Source organism: Peromyscus leucopus, chromosome 20, assembly GCF_004664715.2.
Source record: "Peromyscus leucopus breed LL Stock chromosome 20, UCI_PerLeu_2.1, whole genome shotgun sequence".
Lineage (NCBI taxonomy): Eukaryota > Metazoa > Chordata > Mammalia > Rodentia > Cricetidae > Peromyscus > Peromyscus leucopus.
In genome coordinates this window covers 41,598,033-41,616,304 of record NC_051080.1, presented here as the reverse complement: position 1 = coordinate 41,616,304, position 18,272 = coordinate 41,598,033, and the positions used below count along the sequence as shown (strand labels likewise).

The 18,272-nt window shown below is 42.1% G+C and overlaps 1 protein-coding gene across 4 annotated transcripts in view; it reads right to left on the bottom strand.

Moving 5' to 3' along the window:
• The window catches only part of Mtdh (metadherin), a 54,908-nt gene extending 39,040 nt beyond the window's left edge, over window positions 1-15,868 (bottom strand). For all 4 annotated transcript variants that reach the window (XM_028893774.2, XM_028893775.2, XM_028893777.2 and 1 more), the window contains exon 1: window positions 15,189-15,868. In XM_028893774.2, coding sequence (XP_028749607.1) covers window positions 15,189-15,566 — 378 coding nt within the window. In that variant the 5' untranslated portion in view covers window positions 15,567-15,868. The remainder of the gene's footprint in view (window positions 1-15,188) is intronic.
• Window positions 15,869-18,272: the final 2,404 nt, after the last annotated feature.

Below are 18,272 nucleotides of genomic sequence, written 5' to 3'. Positions count from 1 at the left end.
GAAACCCTGTCTCGAAAAAACAAACAAACAAACAAACAACAAAAAAAAAGATGCCTGTCTATATTCTAATGAAAGAGGAGGGGGAAAGGTGTGGATCTGGGTTGCTGGGGAAGTATGTGTGTGTGGGGGGGGGGGTCTGGGAGGAGTTGAGAGAGGGGAAATCAGAATCAGAATATATCATATGAAAAAAATCTATTTAAAAATTTTAAGTGTCTATAAAGTGATTTTACATGCATTTTTACAAATAATCAAGCAGCAAGCTGTGCAGTGGTGGCAGGCAGGTGGATCTCTGAGTTCAAGTCCAGTTAGGACTACACAAAAAAATCCTGTCTTGAAAAACCAAAAATCAAACAGGAGCTGGAGAGATGGCTCAGTGGTTAAGAACATTTGCTGCTCTTGCAGAGAACTGAGGTTTGGTTTCCATCACCCACATGGCTTACAACCATAACTCCACTTCCAGGGAATCTGATACCCTCGTCCGTCCTTCCAGACAGACAGACACAGATACACACATGATGGACCTGCATGTACGCATGTAAAACTCATACACATAAAATACAAATAAATCTTTAAAAATATCAGGCTAATGAAGCTGGGAAGAGAGACCATTTTCATTTTAAAACTCAATTTGTAAGTTTTCCAAAGATTTGTGGCAGGAAGTCAAAACAAAAGCTGTTTTCTTAGCTGCATAAATGTCTAATTAATCAACATTTAATTTGCTGGATCTTAAGCAGCCTGTTAAAATAGGACAGTGAAAGCCAAACCAGGTTTCCTCACTCTTGATCTGGTTTTCTTTCTTCTGTGCTGTTTTGACTGCTCTTTGGTTAAAGGTAAGAAATTTCAGAAGGTAAATGAGACTTAGAGACTTCTACATCAGGTACTCAGAACCAGCTGGTTTTACTTCCCAACCTCAGTCTTACTTGCTATTCTCATATACTAGTTCTTTTAATTCTTGTCTTTTGTTTTTGAGGTGAAATCTTGCTGTGTTGCCCAGGCTAGCCTCAAACTCACTATTTTTCTCACTCATCTTTTGAGGTGTGGGATTTCAAGAGTGTGCTACTAGTTTGACCTCCTTTTTCTTCCTTCCTTCCTTCTTACTTTTCAGTTTTTTGACACAGGCTTTCTCTGTGTAGCCCTGGCTGTCCTGGAACTCCCTCTGTAAACCAGGCTGGCATCAAACTCACAGAGATCAGCTTGTCCCTGTCTCCCAAGTGCTGGAATTAAAGGTATGTGCCACAACTGCCTGGCCCTCCCTTTTCTTTTAAAATGGAAACAATATCTCACTGAGTTGTTCAAATTGGCCTCAAACTCTTGGGTTTAAGCAAACTTCCTGCTTCAGCCTCCCAAGAAGCTAAGCCTATATGGAAAAGCTACCACATCCAACTATCATAGACTATTTTCAGTTCATATTAACTGTCATCTCTAGCCAAACTTAACTGGTCTCATTTCCTGTGGTTGACCTTCCCTTCCTTCCTCTTCCTCTACTTATCCTTCACACAAGAAAAGGTCTCATACAGCAAGGAGCTCTTGCTGGCTCTTGCTATACAGACCAGGCTGGCCTCTAGCCTCTGGAGGGCTAGGATTAAAGGCCATGTGCCATTGCACTTAGCCTGCCCCACTTTCCTATGTAACTGAAAAATCTTTACCATGTCTGCCTATATGCCACCATGTCACACCATGATGACAATGGACTAAACCTCTGAACTGTAAGCCACCCCATTAATTGTTTTCCTTGTAAGAGTTGCCGTGGTCATGATGTCTCTTCATAGCAATAGAAACCTTAACTAGGACAAGATGCAACAGCTACAGTTAATCCCTGTGACTTAAAAAATTTTCACATTTGTGCCACAGAGTGCATGTAGATGTTAGAGGACAACTTCTGGTTCTCTACTTCTACTGTGCAGATTCTGGGAACTGAACAAAGCTCACTGGGTTAGCAGCAAGCACTTTTATCCACTGAGCTTTCTTATGAGTCCCAATCACTGATTTTTAAAGCATTTTTCTTGATTTCACCCTTAATTTCATGATGTGTAAGCATGGGAAACTGTGTACCTATCTTCCAGGGCTCTTGTTAGAATATATCAAACGGGAGCACATGAAAACTCACCTGTTCAAGAAACAGTTTCTTCACTTCTATTGTCCCTTCCTCTTCAAAGGCATGATGGCCATGTGCCCTAACCTCATATTCAAGTACTCGATAATACAATGACTTACGGTCATTTTTTTTTTTTTCCATCACAGGCAATTTATTTTGTTCTATTCATTCACAATTAATACAGAAAATACTTGGAAACATTTCCATATAATGTTTGACACAGAAATCATCAAATAGAAGTATACAATGTTGACAGGAGGCAGTACATTTATAATTTATAACCCCAAATGTATTTATAAATTAGAAATGGAAAGATCTACAAATGAAATTATGAAGGTTCACCAAAGTCATTTAATCTGTCAGTTTCTCATTCATTTTTATGTCTTAATAATATTCTATTGTATGAATAAGCCTCATTTTATTTCTCTCCAGTATTTGATAGCTATTTGAGTTGTTTTAACTTTTTTACTATTAGCAACACACTGCTGTAAACCTTCATGTACATGTTTCATAGGTGCACATTTTCAGTAGTTTGAGGTTAGATTCCTAAGGGTAGAATTGTTGAGTAACAGAGTAACAATGTTTTGCATTTTGACCAACCACCAAACTGTTTTGCCAAAGTGGCACACCATTTTACAATCTCACCAAATCCTTGTTTTTTTTTTTTTTTTTTTTTTTTTTTTTTCCATTTTCTTGTGTTTGCTTTCTACTCACTTGTAGCCAGGCTCTCGAATCACAGAGATCCCTGCTCTGCCTCCATCTATTAAAGCGTCGCCACCACCCCGCCCCAAATCCTTGTTTTTAAGGCTCTGATTTTTGTACAAAAGCATTCAATCATTCTGTCAGACCAAACCAGGAAAAGTAAGCTATAGTTCAGAGCTGTTCTATTCCATTTACTATGCAAAGCCAATCTGACTTACGGTCATTTTTATACTAGCAATCTCAAAATAAGTTAAGACCTGGTAGTCAAAAGGTCCTGGACATGTAACAGACCCAATGCTCCAGACATAAATTCTTTCAGAAGTCAACAAATTACAACTAATAGGTAAACATTTTTTCTCCAGGGCTAAATATAGTATAGGCTTGCTGAACCTATTTTAAAGAACAACAACTTGCTTAAAATGTTTTACATTGGTATAAATTTTAGTTTACTGATACAAATTTAAAGTTAATTTTATTATACTGTGTGTGTATTTCTACTCTTGCTTAAGGTATTGTTTGTACAACTCATTTAAAATTGTAATGGATAATTAAAAAATAAATTAATAATTAGTCATCTATGATAATCATACTTGTAGCCATGTTAGTTAAGTCTTCTAAGTATACATAGATATATTTCAGATAGATAAGTAATCTTCAAATACTTCAAAGACCTACAGAATATGACATTTAAAATTTTTTTTAATTTAAACTTTCTGGACAGTGAGACATGTCTGCTCCTGGCAGCACAGGATTTACTTCAGAAAAAAGGATGGGCAAAGACACTCTATATGGAGTTTATCTTATTCTTGACAAAAATAGCCATTTGGGCAAGAAATTGTTCTTGCCTGAACTGCTGGATCAACTAGACATACAAGACCAAGGTAACCACTAAACTTTGCTTGACAAAATGGTCCTTCAGGTTCCTGCTTCGCAGAAGAAACTGCCAGACATTCTACGGGACGCTGAAAAAAGTAACTACACACACACACACACACAAAAAAAACCTGCCAGATATTCTACAGGACACTGAAAAAAGTAACTACACACACACACACACACACACACACACACAAAATGACTGAGAGACTCTAGCCTTGTGGACTGAAGACAGATGCCCCAACTTTGCAAGAAAACTTTAGATGACTGTCCAGGCTGCCAGCTGTCTCTGTCTATCCTTCAAGACTCCTGAAAGTTGCTTACATTTGATGTGATTAAAGACTAGATAGTTATAATTTCCTCAGTTATGATAAAAGATGGGTTAGATATAAAACCTTAGACTCACAAATATAAGACAGATAGGATATCTTCTTTAATATTGTAACTATAATTCTTGCTTGATAATTGTTTTGTTATATGTAATTTTACTATGTTAAAGTTAAAACCTTCCTTTTTTTTCCTTTTATTTTATTTTACAATACCATTCAGTTCTACATATCAGCCACGGATTCCCGTTCTCCCCCTCCCACCCCCTCCTCTCCCCCCCAGCCCACCCCCCTACTCCAGGGCAAAGTCTCCCCTGAGGACTGCAATCAACCTGGTAGACTCAGTCCAGGCAGGTCCAGTACCCTCCTCCCAGACTGAGCCAAGTGTCCCTGCATAAACTCCATGTTTCAAACAGCCAACTCATGCAATGATCACAGGACTCGGCCCCACTGCCTAGTTGCCTCCCAAACTGATCAAGCCAATCAACTGTCTCACCTATTCAGAGGGCCTGATCCAGTTGGGGGCCCCTCAGTCTTTGGTTCATAGTCCATGTGTTTCCATTCGTTTGGCTATTTTTTCAATAATTGAGTAAAACCAAAATTTATTATAAGCCACAGTCATCCTAGGGACCTCCATGCTATATATATAGCCTCTACGGTTCTATGGGTTGTAGTCTGATTGTTCTTTATTTTATATCTAGAATCCACTTATGAGTGAGTATATACCATGACTGTCTTTCTGGGTTTGGGTTACCTCACTCAGGATGATTTTTTCTAGTTCCATCCATTTGCCTGCAAATTTCATGCTTTCATTGTTTTTCTCTGAGTAGTACTCCACTGTGTATATGTACCACATTTTTTTCATCCATTCTTCCGTTGACGGGCATCTAGGTTGTTTCCAGGTTCTGGCTATTACAAATAGTGCTGCTATGAACATAGCTGGCATATATCTTTATGGTATGAATCAGCATTCCTTGGGTATATGCCCAGGAGTGGGATGGCTGGGTCTTGAGGTAGTTCGATTCCTAATTTTCTGGGAAACTGCCATACTGATTTCCACAGTGGTTGTACAAGTTTACATTCCCACCAACAGTGGAGGAGTGTTCCCTTTGCTCCACATCCTCTCCAACATTGACTGTCATTGGTGTTTTTGATCGTAGCCATTCTGACAGGTGTAAGGTGGTATCTCAGAGTCATTTTGATTTGCATTTCTCTGATGATTAAGGATTAAAACCTTCCTTTTTGAAAAAGAAGAAAAGGGGAAGTGCTTTGGATATCGCTCTGTATAAATAAAACACTGATTGGCCAGTAGCCAGACAGGAAGTATAGGCGGGACTAACAGAGAGGAGAATTGAGAGAACAGGAAGGCAGAGGGAGAGACTGCAGCTGCCGCCAGGACAAGGAAGATGTAAGGTACCAGTAAGCCACGAGCCACATGGCAAAGTATAGATTAATAGAAATGGGTTGAATATAAAAAGAAGAGCTAGATAATGATAGGCCTGAGCTAATGGCCAAGCAGTTTAAATAATATAAACGTCTGTATGTTTATTTTATAAGTGGGCTGTCGGACTGCCCAATTAATTGTTTTCCTTAATAAGAGTTGCCATGGTCATGGTGTCTCTTTACAGTAATAAAACCCTAACTAAGACACTTTTAGAAAGTTATTTTTTCATAGAAACTTCTAATTCTAAAACTAAAGCAATAAAGATGTAACTTAACTGGGGTAGTTGGGTTTGTTCTATGAATGCAATTTAATATCCTAGAAAATGCCATGGAAATCACAAGTACAGTAGAAACCTTCTTAGGCTGCAAATTTGGACATTGTTTTGTTTGTGAAAACTCCTCTGGTCTATGACCTCACGTATGTCATTTAATCTCAAGGTTCTTCTGTGAAATCAGAAGATGTGTGTGTGTGTGTGTGTGTGTGTGTGTGTACACACTCCTGCCTCCTCCACTGCCTAAATGCTAGAATTACAGACATAAGACACCATGTCTGGCTTTCTAAGGTGATTTTTAGGGTAAGATCTAAAGACTGATAAGACTAATGGAGAAAGACTGTTCTAGAAGCTTTAACATTTGTTCATGTAAAAAAATGAACTACGAAAACATTCCTGAAGAACCAAGCCACCCCTAACAACAAACCACCAGCGTAGTTTAAGTAGCCAATAAGAAAAAGCTAACAGCTGGCTTTGGGTGACATAGGCTGTGGAAAGAGGTTTTGATTCAGAGTACAAAGACTTTAAAGTGCCGGTTTTAGGACAGGATGGCGATTTATTGTTTCAAAGACTCCTTACTAGCTAAGCATGGTGGCACATACCTGCAATCACAGCACTCAGGAGTCAGAACACCCAATACCATACTGACACTGAGACAGGAAGCTCCTGAGTTACAGGTGAGCCTGAGCTAACGAGAAAGACCATCTCAAAAAATAGGGGCTGGAGAGATGATTTAGCAGTTAAAGTTAAGACCGTGGTTCTCAACCTTCCTAATGCTGCGACTTTTTAATACAGTTCCTCCTGTTGTGGTGACCCCAACCATAAAATTGTTTTCATTGCTCCTTCCTAAGGTAATTTTGCTACCATTATGACATACTGTAAATATCTGTGTTTTCCAATGGTGTGAGGTGACTCCTGTGGAAGGGTTGTTCAACCCCCTAAGGGTCACAACCCACAGGCTGAGAACCACTGAGTTAAGAGCATTTACTGCTCTTGCAGAGGATCAGGGTTCAATTCCCAACATCCACATGGTAGTTCACAACTATCCATAACTCCAATTCCAGGGGGTTTGACTCCCTCTTCTGACCTCCCTGGGTACCAAGCATGCATGTGGTACGCCATACACATGCAGGCAAAACACTCACAAACAAAATTTTCTTTAAAAAAATTAAAGCAACAAACCCAAAAACAAACACACAACAAAACCTCAAAACAAAGACTCCTTACTAAGGTGTTGAGACATTACTGGAAGCAGCCAATGGGAGAGTATTGCTGCAACAGGTGAGCTTGAAGGTTGCAGTCCCAAAAGACAGAGTAAACTTTTTGTAGACAAAACTGATGGCTCTTTGCTGATGGATTAGATACTGGGGTTGGATGATTTTTGTATCAGAAAGCACAGGCTGGCCTCAAACTCCCGAGTCTCTAGCCACCCAAGGGATTAAAATGCCCAGATGTTAAGGATGCCTGTCAAGACTTAGTTTGACTAACTAAATGAATGGTGATTTATATTTTACAGAAATAGGGAAAGCTAGGAGAGGGGCAAGAAACTGAGCTCTGCTTTGGAGATGCTAATGCTTGAAAATAAACACCAGGTTTCAATAGGAGAAAGACAGACTCTGACACGCTTAGTATTCATAAATCCTGCACTGATGATTTTGCCCACTCACAAGAACTATAGCCACAGAATCAGTACCTGAGGTACTTCAGCAGTCATGCAGTCTGGGGGGAGTCATGGATCTGCAAGACTTGAGCTGCTTCATAGGCACATTCTTAGCCAAGGTCAATGTAATATTGTGCCTTGTACTTTAGTTCTCATCATTAGAAACAAGTATCCCTTCTTTAAGGCCTATTTTGAACCACTTATATTGCACTTTTGTGCTTTCTGTTAGTGTTTAAAATGGCCTCACACCAAGGGGCTGAAATGTTGTCTAGCCTTCACAAGTGATTTATAAAAGGTCACAACTGAACTTTATATTAGACAAACTTCATTCAGATATAAATTCCAGTACCATCAGCTATGACTTCAATGTTAATGCATATTAAATAATTATGCAATGATAACTATATTAAATAAAGCTAAAATGAGTTTTCTTTGAAGTTAATTCTTATGTGCTTCTAACTGAAACTCAAAGTGACAACTGTTAAAGATCACTCACCTAAAATCCTACAATCTTTTAAATCATTACTCAGATTAAAAGATCAAATTTAAAACCTGAACTGACCTGGAGCATGATGGAAAACACATAAAAGATGATTTTTAAAAATGCCAATAGAAGAGAAAAAGAATGAAGGAAAGAAAAAAGTGCCCCTCCTCTCAGGTTTGGAGATAGAGCACCTGCAATTCACACCTAAAAGCAAGGTTTTATCAGAGGATAAAAATCGAACTGATATATTAAAAATATATAGGTTGAAAAAAATCTTTTAAAAGACTCAATATAGCCACTCTACAAATAAAAACAAAATTTTAAGTCTTGGGGTGTTGGGTAGACGGCTCACTTGTTAAAGTACCAGCCATAAAGGCGTGAGGACAGGAGTTCAGCTCCCTAGCACCCACATAAAAGCCACTTGTATCTATCACTCCTACACTGGGGTGCGGACAGGCTGGGATCCCTGAAGCTTGCTGGCCAACTAGTCTAGTCAACTGATAAGCTCCATTTTCAGTGAGAGACCCTGTTTCAAAAAACAAGGCAGAACCCTGATTGCAGAACATGGAAAAATCACATGAAATCAGGTACGTTCCTGTGGTATATCATAAGACAGGCATATATCAATCTGGGGAATTTCCCCATTGACTAGCTTTCCATAATGTGAAAGGTGCTGTGTAGAGCCCTGGGAGAGGAAAAATATCAATGATCTTACCTAGCAACCTACCCTTCATGCTACAATACCCACCTGCCAGGCAATGTGTGCTAATTGATGCCCCTGTGGAATGATTGGTAAGGGGTAAAAATTGGGGAGAATTTACGCTTGGTTCTGTAAACCTGATCCCAAGCCCACAGCTGGAAAATGATCACATTCCCTGCCCTTTCCAACCTCCCAGATCCTCCCCACCTCTCTACCCAAACAACCCATGTTCTTTCTCCTTTTCTCACTCTCTTAAAAACAAAACAGGGCTGGAGAGATGGCTCAGAGGTTAAGAGCACCGACTGCTCTTCCAGAGGTCCTGAGTTCAATTCCCAGCACCCACATGGTGACTCACACCCATCTGTAATGAGATCTGGCATCCTCTCCTGTATACATAATAAATAAATAAATATTTAAAAAAAAAAACAACAAAGAAAATCAAAACATAAAACCAGTAAGACAATTTAGTTAAAACCCTGGCAGCAGGGGGCGCTGAGGGGCTAGCTACTATTGTTACTGTGCTTAAATGAACATGATATCCAAACTGCTTTTCTAAAAATGTATGTTTATGTCCATAGATCAGTGTTGCTCTCAACCTTGGCCAGAAGCTTTCTGCAGTGGGCAGTAGTTAATGAAGTGACTCATGACCAATTACAGCAACAGGAATGTTCAACTCCAAATGGGATATCTATATCATCACCCACCCCCACCCCCCCAAGGCTCAGAGAACACTGTGGAAGATGGGGAGGAAAGAATGTAAGAGCTGGAGGATGAGCACTTGGAAATGCCATCTTTTGGACACAACATGGCTACTGTACTCAAAAACAAACAGCAACTGTGTTACCTGCCCAACAGCTGCCAAGATCAAGCTAGTCAAAAGTCCCTCATGGATGGGGCAGAAATTCACAAGGAATCATTCTAAGCTAAGCAGTTATTAATAGTTGACAGCAGCTGGGAGAGGAGTCATTTTGCCTTGGGGTGTGTCCACTAGTAGGTTACCTAAATTAAGATGGATGGGATGGCTCCATACCCTGGTACCTTTGTACATAAAAGTAGCACTAATTGGACTCAATGGGTCACTGAAAAAAAAAAAAAAAGAGCATATGTGAGGTTGGGGGCATCTTAGAGGGAATCAGAGTAGTAGGTATGGGTATAATCAAAATACATTGTATACATATATGAAGTTTTCAAAGAATAAGCAAAAAATAATATAGTAAGAAATAAAAGTTTTCTCCAGTGGAGTGTTACCAGGTATAACAACCACATTCCAAGGTGGGCTCCATGCTCAGGAGTAGTTGGTCAGCACAAAACAGACTCATGGTTTTTCGTGCACCTTTTGTTTTGGTATGTATGTATGTATGTGGGTATGTCTTACTGGTTTTGTTTTGGTCTTTGTTTTTTGTTTTGAGACAGGGCTTCTCTGTATAGACCTGGCTGTCCTTGAACTCGCTCTGTAGACCAGGCTGGCCTTGAAATCCAGAGATCAAGAGGTCTGCCTGCCTCTGCCTCCTGAGTGCACCACCCCGCCACCACTGCCTGGCTTATTTTGTTTTTGAGAGCACAGAGAATGAAAGAGAATATGAAGTTGGGTGGGTAGGACCTAAGAGGTTGGAGAGGGCAAGGATTGATCAAAATATATTGTATAAAAATGAAAATAAGGGGTTGAGGATTTAGCTTAGTGGTAGAGCGCTTGCCTAGCAAGCGTATGGTCCTGGGTTTGGTCCTCAGCTCCAGTAAATAAAAAAAAAAAAAAAAAAAAAAAAAAAAAAGAAAATTAACTTATTAAGAAAAAGGGGGGGGGGCGCTGAAGGAGCAGTTTAGAGTCTTGTTGCTCCTCTAGTGGGGTTCAATTCCCAGTACCCAATATGATGGCTCACAGCCATCTGTTAACTCCAGTTCCAAGGGATTCATTGCTCTCCTGTGTCAATGTGTGCACACCTGTGCAGGCAAAACACTCAAACACATAATAAAATGTTTAGGACAGAAAGAAAGAGGAGACTGATTAAAGAAGATATCATATCCAACATTGATTCTGGCTTCTACACTCACATGCACACATTCACACAAACAAGTCACTCTGAAAATAGGGATTGCATGACTTAAGAGAAAACTAAATAATGGAATGAAACAATAAAAGTAAAATTATATGTAGGCAAAATATCCTGAAATATAGAATGCTCAGGAAACAGTTTATACCACAGAAGCCACCTGAATAAGTGACTCAACTAAAAAGACTCTTTCGGACAGTCTTGCTGTACTGCTGAGAGTGACCTCAAACTCAAGACCCTTGGCTCTGCGTGCATCCTAGGTGCACTACTGCCTGACTAGAAAGAGCTTTACTGTTTCTTGTCTCACACCATAGTCCAAAATGGCCTGGACTTCAGCATGTAGACCAGGCTAGCCTTAATCTCAGTTAATTCTCCAGCCTCAATACTGACATTACATACAAATATGTGGCACTCTAACTAGCTTAGAAAAAAAGGTCAGCTAGATATAGTGGTGCACACTTTTAATCCCAGCCTTCCAGAGTAAGAGTCACGTGGACTTCTGAATTTGAGGCAGGACAGCCAGAGCTACACAGTGAGACCTTGTCTCTAAATCAAGTAAACAAACAAAAAGAAGAGAAACAAAAGTTCTTATAGGCTGGGCGGTGGCGCACACCTATAAGCTACACAGAGAAACCCTGTCTTGAAAAACCAAAAAAATAAAAATAAAAATAAAAATCTTATAAACTTTATAGCTCTATTCTACTGAGTGATTTTCAAATTAATGTTATGGATACAAATAAAAAGCCAGGCAGTGGGGCACATCTGCAGTGCCAGAAACTCGGGCAGAGATTGAAGACCACTTGAGCCCAGGAGTTCCAAGTTCAGCTTGAACAGTCAGGTACAAGAAAGCAGATTCTCTGGATCCTGTTCTCAAGTTAGAACTAAATAAAGGTCTGAGATACGGCTCAGGAACCTACAAGTGGTAAGAAGTATTCAAACTGACTACTGCAAATACCAGGAAGGGAGACCCTTTAGTGTTTTAGCTAAGATCTTCAATTTAGACACACACTAAGTCAAACAGATTAGGTTAAATGCTTTACTCAAATTTAGGGCTCCCTGTTTCCTCCTAGGCTAACAGACTGTTGCCATCCAGCTTTTGCCATCATCTCTCAGGCTTTTCCATTAATTCGATTCAACCTCTTACTTTAAAATCAACCACTGTGATCAGGCATTTGGTGGCCCCTGGGAACAAAGTGGGGCTGTACTGTTAATGTTTTGATAAAGTCCCTCAGTATCCACTGGGGAGGGATTCCAAAACTCTCAAGAATATCAAAATCTACAGATGCCAAGTAGCTTATAAAATAAAATGCTATATTGGTATGTCACCCACACACATCCCCATACACTTGAAATCATCTTTAGATTAATAGTAAATATTATGCACACAGTTGTTATACAGTGTAGGTTAAGAAAAAATGACAAGGAAAAAGTCTCTATCTAATTTAGTACAGCTGCAGTTTTTAAAAAAATCATTGTTTTTTTTCCCAGAGAGGGGAGGGGCCTCATTTGTCTCAGGATGGCCTTAAGCTCCTTAAATTGTAGGAGATGACCTTGAAAGTCTAATTCTCCTGTCTCTACTTTGAATGTTGGGATTATAGGCATATGCCAAGACCCCAGTTTATGCAGGTCTGGCCACTGATTCCAGGGATTCATGCATGCCAAGTAAGCACTCTACCAACTTAGCAACATCACCAGTCCCTAAAAATAAATTTTGATCTTTAGTTGGTTTAATCCATGAAAGCAGAGCACACACGAGGAGTGGATATGTACAGCCATCTTCCATTAACGAGCATAAAGCTCCCTAAGAAGTCAGAGCTTTTTACTTTTGTGTCCCCTTCATAGTATGACATAAAATACTCATTTTTCCTGCTTTCAACTTATAACTAGGCCTTGCTTTTTTCCCCCCCTAAGTAAAAACGTAGCACAGTACAAGGAATATAATGAACAGGAAGTAATGAAGTTAATACTTAGCCCTAAAAAGCAATATTTTTTAAGGGGAGGGCAGGGGAGGTGTCAGGCCTTATAATCAAACAAAAAGCCAATTTTGTGGGTCACAAACTGCTTAAAGAAAAGTAAGTTTGTGCCTGTGCTAGAATGTAAAATATATTTCTGAGTTGTAGTCAAGTTTTAAGGGCATAACTTCTTCAATAGTTACCCATTTCACCCAATTCACATTCAATGATCCACCCCCTCAAAGACCTCAGTAGACTTATTTATTATCCATTTCCCCTTCCTTAACACAAATAAAAAGGAGGATGCTGGGTGGCGAGGGCGGCGCACGCCTTTAATCCCAGAATTCAGAGGCAGTGGCAGGCGGATCTCTGTGAGTTCAAGGCCAGCCATCTTTCTCCCAGGAAAGGAGCAAAGCTACACAGAGAAACCCTGTCTCGAAAAACCAAAACCAAAAAACAAAAACAAACAAACAAACAAATGAAAAGGAGGATGGGCCAAATCTCAAGTAAGATGTACATTTTTCACAGAAGTGTGTTCCTCCTTCAGATGAGTCATCTGGTGTCATGATGCAGTTCAAATGGACTCTTGGAGCACCTGTCTCTCAACTCAAGTCCATCTGAAATTCTAAACGTTCTAAAGAGGCTTTGAAAATTTCAACCTGCCACAATCCACACAGGTCTTAGGATTAATGTATGTGGTTTGTTTCAAGATCACCTTTACTCTGAAGCCAAATGTTCTACTTTCATCAGAACATTACTTAACCCTTAATGCTGTTTTCTGAACTTTTTAATTATGCATAGTCTATGCGGGTTGTTTTCTCTGAACCTAGGGAAGTATTATTACATGGATATTCTTCTACATTTCTTTCCTATCCTATTTTTTTTACTTCCAAGCAAAACATGAATACTTATGACATGAGCTGTCAGTCTTTTTTGTATTGTTACTAACAATATTCTTTTTTGAAGTGAAACCCAGCTTCCTGAATTAACTTTCCTAAATTTCTCAAACTGGAATTAGTCTCTACCGTCCAAATCACACCAACATGTGTTCACACTCTATTTTGCAACTGAGAGCCCATGAATACACTATTTATGAATCTGTCTCCCACACTAGCGACCACGATTGACTAACTCCTCTGTGCACACCTTGCACCACTCAAACATATCAGAGTGCACCTCTACATGGTAAGAACCTGGTACTGGCTTACTGAATTGTTCTAAAAAGGTTAAGGGTTACATTCAGATAATACAAAAACAGGAAGTATTTCGTTCATTGTTGTTCTTCTTCCTCTTCTCTCTCTCTCTTTTTTGACACAGGGTTTCTTTATGTAGCTCTGGCTGTCCTGTAACTCAATATACTATGTAGATCAGGCTGGCCTCAAACTCAGAGATCGGCCTGTCCCTGCCTGCCCCTGCGCTGGGATTAATCACATGAGCTAACATGCTGCTAACAGATCTTTCTCATGTTGTACATTTTTTATATTCTCAACTGTAAAGTATTTTAAGAATAGGTAAAACCAGGTAGGAGTGGTGACGCACACCTTTCTTTGATTCCAGCACTGGGGAGGCAGAGGCAGGCGGATCTCTGCGAGTTCAAGGCCAGCCTGGTGAGCAGTTACACAGAGAAACCCTATCTCGGAAATACAGCCTCCCCTCCCTCCCCCCCCCCCCCCCGCCCCAATGTAAAACCGGCTAGTTGAGTAGGTAAAGGCACTAGCCACCAATCCTGACTACTAGAGTTCAGTCCCCAGGACCCACGTGGTGGAAGGAGAGAACCGCCTCCAACAGGACTGACTTCCGCATGCGTGCCATGGCACAAGATCTCTCCAACAAATTAATATAAAAATTAATTGTATGATGGAGAAATGGCAATACAGAATACATTAGTAAAACACTAAGGCTTGATAAAAATAGTTAGCTTTTGCATTTTCACACCTGGTCCAGCAAACTGGGGCCCTCTCTCAACTTCAGCTTTCTAATCTACCACCCCCTTTTACTTCATTAAAAAAAAGCCTCCACTCAGGACTGTACTACAGACTACTTTGCTGAACTCGCCTTAGCTTTTGCTCAGGTGATATATCTCAAAGGAATATTAGATAGCCAGATGCCTCGTGCTCAGCTCCTGTGCCAGCCCCTCCACCCCCACCAAATCAAGACAGAGCAACCACTTCCCTTTAACGTTTCCAACTAAGGTGGAAGTATGTCTAGATCTGGACACTGTTAATCCTCTTTAAGCCAGAGTGTTTAGGTCACCATATATCCTCCACTAGCTACGGTCTCAAGTCTCAACGTGGCCAGAGATCGACATCTCTCTCCCAGGCAGTCTTTCCAGAACTTCCCAACGTCAGCCTCAGGTTCCACTCACCTCCACATGCAGCCTGCTTCTATAGGCCTCTAGGAAGGGCATGCAGTTGGTGCGGCCAAGGTTCCCAGATGAAGGCTTCAAGTTTGGGCACTGTTATTCCTACCCCTGGAGTTAATTTCCATCCAGGAAACTCGACTTTCCTAGGGATTCTTACACTTTCCGACTATCCCCTGCTCCAGGAACGAGTTCACCTACCACTTCGTCCTCTGCTCTCGCTTAACCGCTCTGGCCTCCCTTGCCCACCCGGCTCCTCGACCCTACTCACTTTGGGCTTTTCTGGCAGCTTCTTCCGGTTCTTCTTCTTTTGCTCCTCGCTTCTGAGAGTCTTCAGCTGGGCTGGGTCTTCGGGGGCCGGGGCCGACGCGGCCGCCTCCTCCCGCTTGCGGGGCGGGCTCCTCCGCTTCTTGCGGGCGCCGGCGCAAGCCGCGGCCCAGCCGTAGCCCAGCAGGAAGAGCAGCAGCAGCCCGAGCGCGCCGGTGCCCACCAGGATCACCCAGCCCGGGTACCGCTTCGGCTCCAGCCCCAGGTCGAGGCCCAGTTCGGTGCGCAGGAAACCTAGGCCGACCGAGAGCAACTCCCGCAGCCGGGCAGAGCCCTCCTCGGCCTGCTGGGCCAGCTCGTCCTGCCAGCTCCGTGCAGCCATCTTCCCTCCCGTCAGAGGCACTCGCGGGATGACGCCGGGGCGCACGGACGCCGCTGGAAGAGCCGTGGGAGGCGACGGGGGCCGCGACACCTCAGGCCGAGCGCATCGCGGCCACCCCTCACGCCGGGGCGGGGGATTGGCGGCCGCCGCCGCGGGGAGGGCCGAGGGGCTCCCAGTCCCCGCAGCCGGCCTCACGCCGCCGCCGCCAGGAGGACAGGGGGCGGCGGGGACAGAGTGTCTCCAGAGGCGGCCGCTAAGCGGCGTCGGGGCGCCAGCGCCAAGCCCCGCTGTCCTCCCCCGGCGGAACAATGGCGGCTCCGGCCGCGATACACGCCGCGCGCGGATGCCGGCGCGAGTCACGTGGAGGTTGTGGGCGGGGCGCGGGTCACGTGGGCGCGAGGGGCGGGGCCTGCCGCCGTCTGGCCCTGGGGGTTCCCTGGCGCCGCGTGTGATTGGCGGCCCGTGGCGGCGCGGAGCTTCGGGAGCGCGGGGCTCGCGGCCGGACGGAACCCCGCGGGCCCGGGCGCTCAGGGAGCGGGCAGGGGCGCAGGTGTAAGGCGTGCGCGCGAGCGGCACGGCGAGTCCGTCCCGAGCGGGAGCAGGCTCTCCCCGCGCTTTCCTGCAGTGATAGAGCGATGGAGCGGCTTTTCCTCCCTGAGGTCGCCGGTCCGTTGGATGCTTCCAGAGGGGGCTCCATGGAGTCTGAGGCCGCGGCACGTGTAGTTCACAATTGAGTATTTCTCCGGGGCGGACTAGCATTAACATTTGCCAACATTTGCGTCCGTTCGCTCATTCACTCCTACTGCCTGTTGTCAGACTCCAGAATTAAAAGTCGGCAAGCCCGTGGGCGGCACTATTATTTTCCTACTAATTTGTAGCCTTAATAGGAAATATTGAGACGAAGCACATTAGGTTGTATTTATATGCAGAGGAAGCTTCCTTGTGGCATATTATTTTAAGCTTTCATATAACACAAAAAAAGTTGCATGTGTTGCCCGACAGTTGAATGGGGCATTGAAGGGAACTAGGTGGGCTGGGGAATGTTTTCTGTGGTAGAGCATGCTTGCTGAGCATATTCAAGGCTCTGGCTTCGATTCCCAGCACCAAAAATAAATAAATGAGGCGCTTCTTCAGTTCTTAATTATAAAAACGCTTGGAGGCTATCTTAGGATTTAAATTTTGATTTTACTATAAGGAAACAGTGTCTATCATTAGATGATAATTTGCATGTAAGCAATTGAAGTAAATACAAACTAAAAATCTATTAATGTATTTTGACCTACTTTGCATCAGTGCTGTAATGAGTATTGTGATTAATGGTTGGAATGGAGTTTTATAAGAAACTGCTCTGGCTAAGCTTTATGCAGACTTATCATTATGGACTAAATTATAAAGGCCAGAACCTCAGAGTGGGGCCTGCATGAACTCTAAACGTCAGCAAATTCCCTTCCTACTTTTGGAAAAAGATCTATAACCCCACATATTTGTGTTGGTTCCAGACACAGAGTCATGATTTTCCTAAGAAGTTGTATGATCATTCTAGATTATCGCCTGTAAATTTATGAATTAAATGATTACAGTAATTGTAGACGAGCATTCTAGTCCCTTTTGCATTCTAGCAAGTAAATATGATTTAGTAAGATCATATTGTCTTTCTTGTTTGTTTTTTTGTATTTGATATTAGGGGCATACTCATTATATCTCTCTCTTCCTTCTTCTCTTTGTGTATGCACATGTATGTGTACTTTGTTTTTGGGGTCTTGGTGGGGATTGAACTCAGAGCCTTAAGCATTGTAGACAAGCACTTCCCCACTGAACTATGTCTTTATGCCACCATGCATTTATATTTTAAAAACAGAAAAGAGAGTCACATCCTACTGGTTTGCATTCAGTGTAGCTCTGAGCATTCCTGACAGTTTAGAAAACTTGTAAGAATGTAACTGTACTTCCACAAAGTTAGGTTTATGAATTACAACAGCACAGAGATTAGATTAAAATTTAAATGAAGCAATACTTTGAAAGAATCAAGGCAAAACAGCTGCATGTGATGGAATACCAGCTCTAGTCTAAGTAGACAAGGAGTCCTAATTCCTTGTGAATAACAAAGATACAATGTAAACTGTGTCTGAAACCCTTTAGAAGTTTTCCGACAGAAATAAGGAGTGCTTTTTCTGAGAGTGACCTATTCAAGGGCCTGTCCCTCCTAGTATAAAAGAATGAACTGTAAACTCATACCGCAGCGTGAATGTGTCTGTTAATGCTGAATGAAAGGAGCCAGACAAAAAGTACATAGTGTATGCTTCCGTTGGGGTATAATTAGAACATGAAAACTGATCTACAGCGACAGCAAATCAGTGGTTACTTAGGGACATGGGGTAGGAGCAAAGAAGTGTGAGGAAGGGATTAAAAAGATACGAGGAAAGTTGAGAGAGGTGAAAATGTTCTTGATTGTAATGATAGTTCATAGGTGCATATGTTTTCTAAAGCTTCAAATTATGTACTTTAAATATTTTGGTTTAGGACTTGTCAACTACTTCAAAAAAGCCATTCAAAACCTTTTTTAAAGGTCACTCATCCCTGGATGTGTGGTGCATACTTGTGATCTCAGCAGCCAGGCGGTGGGGTGGGAGGAGTCAGAGTTCCAGGCTAGTCTGGGCTTCATCGCCAAGCCCCATTTCAAACAAACAAAAACTCAAACACAATTTT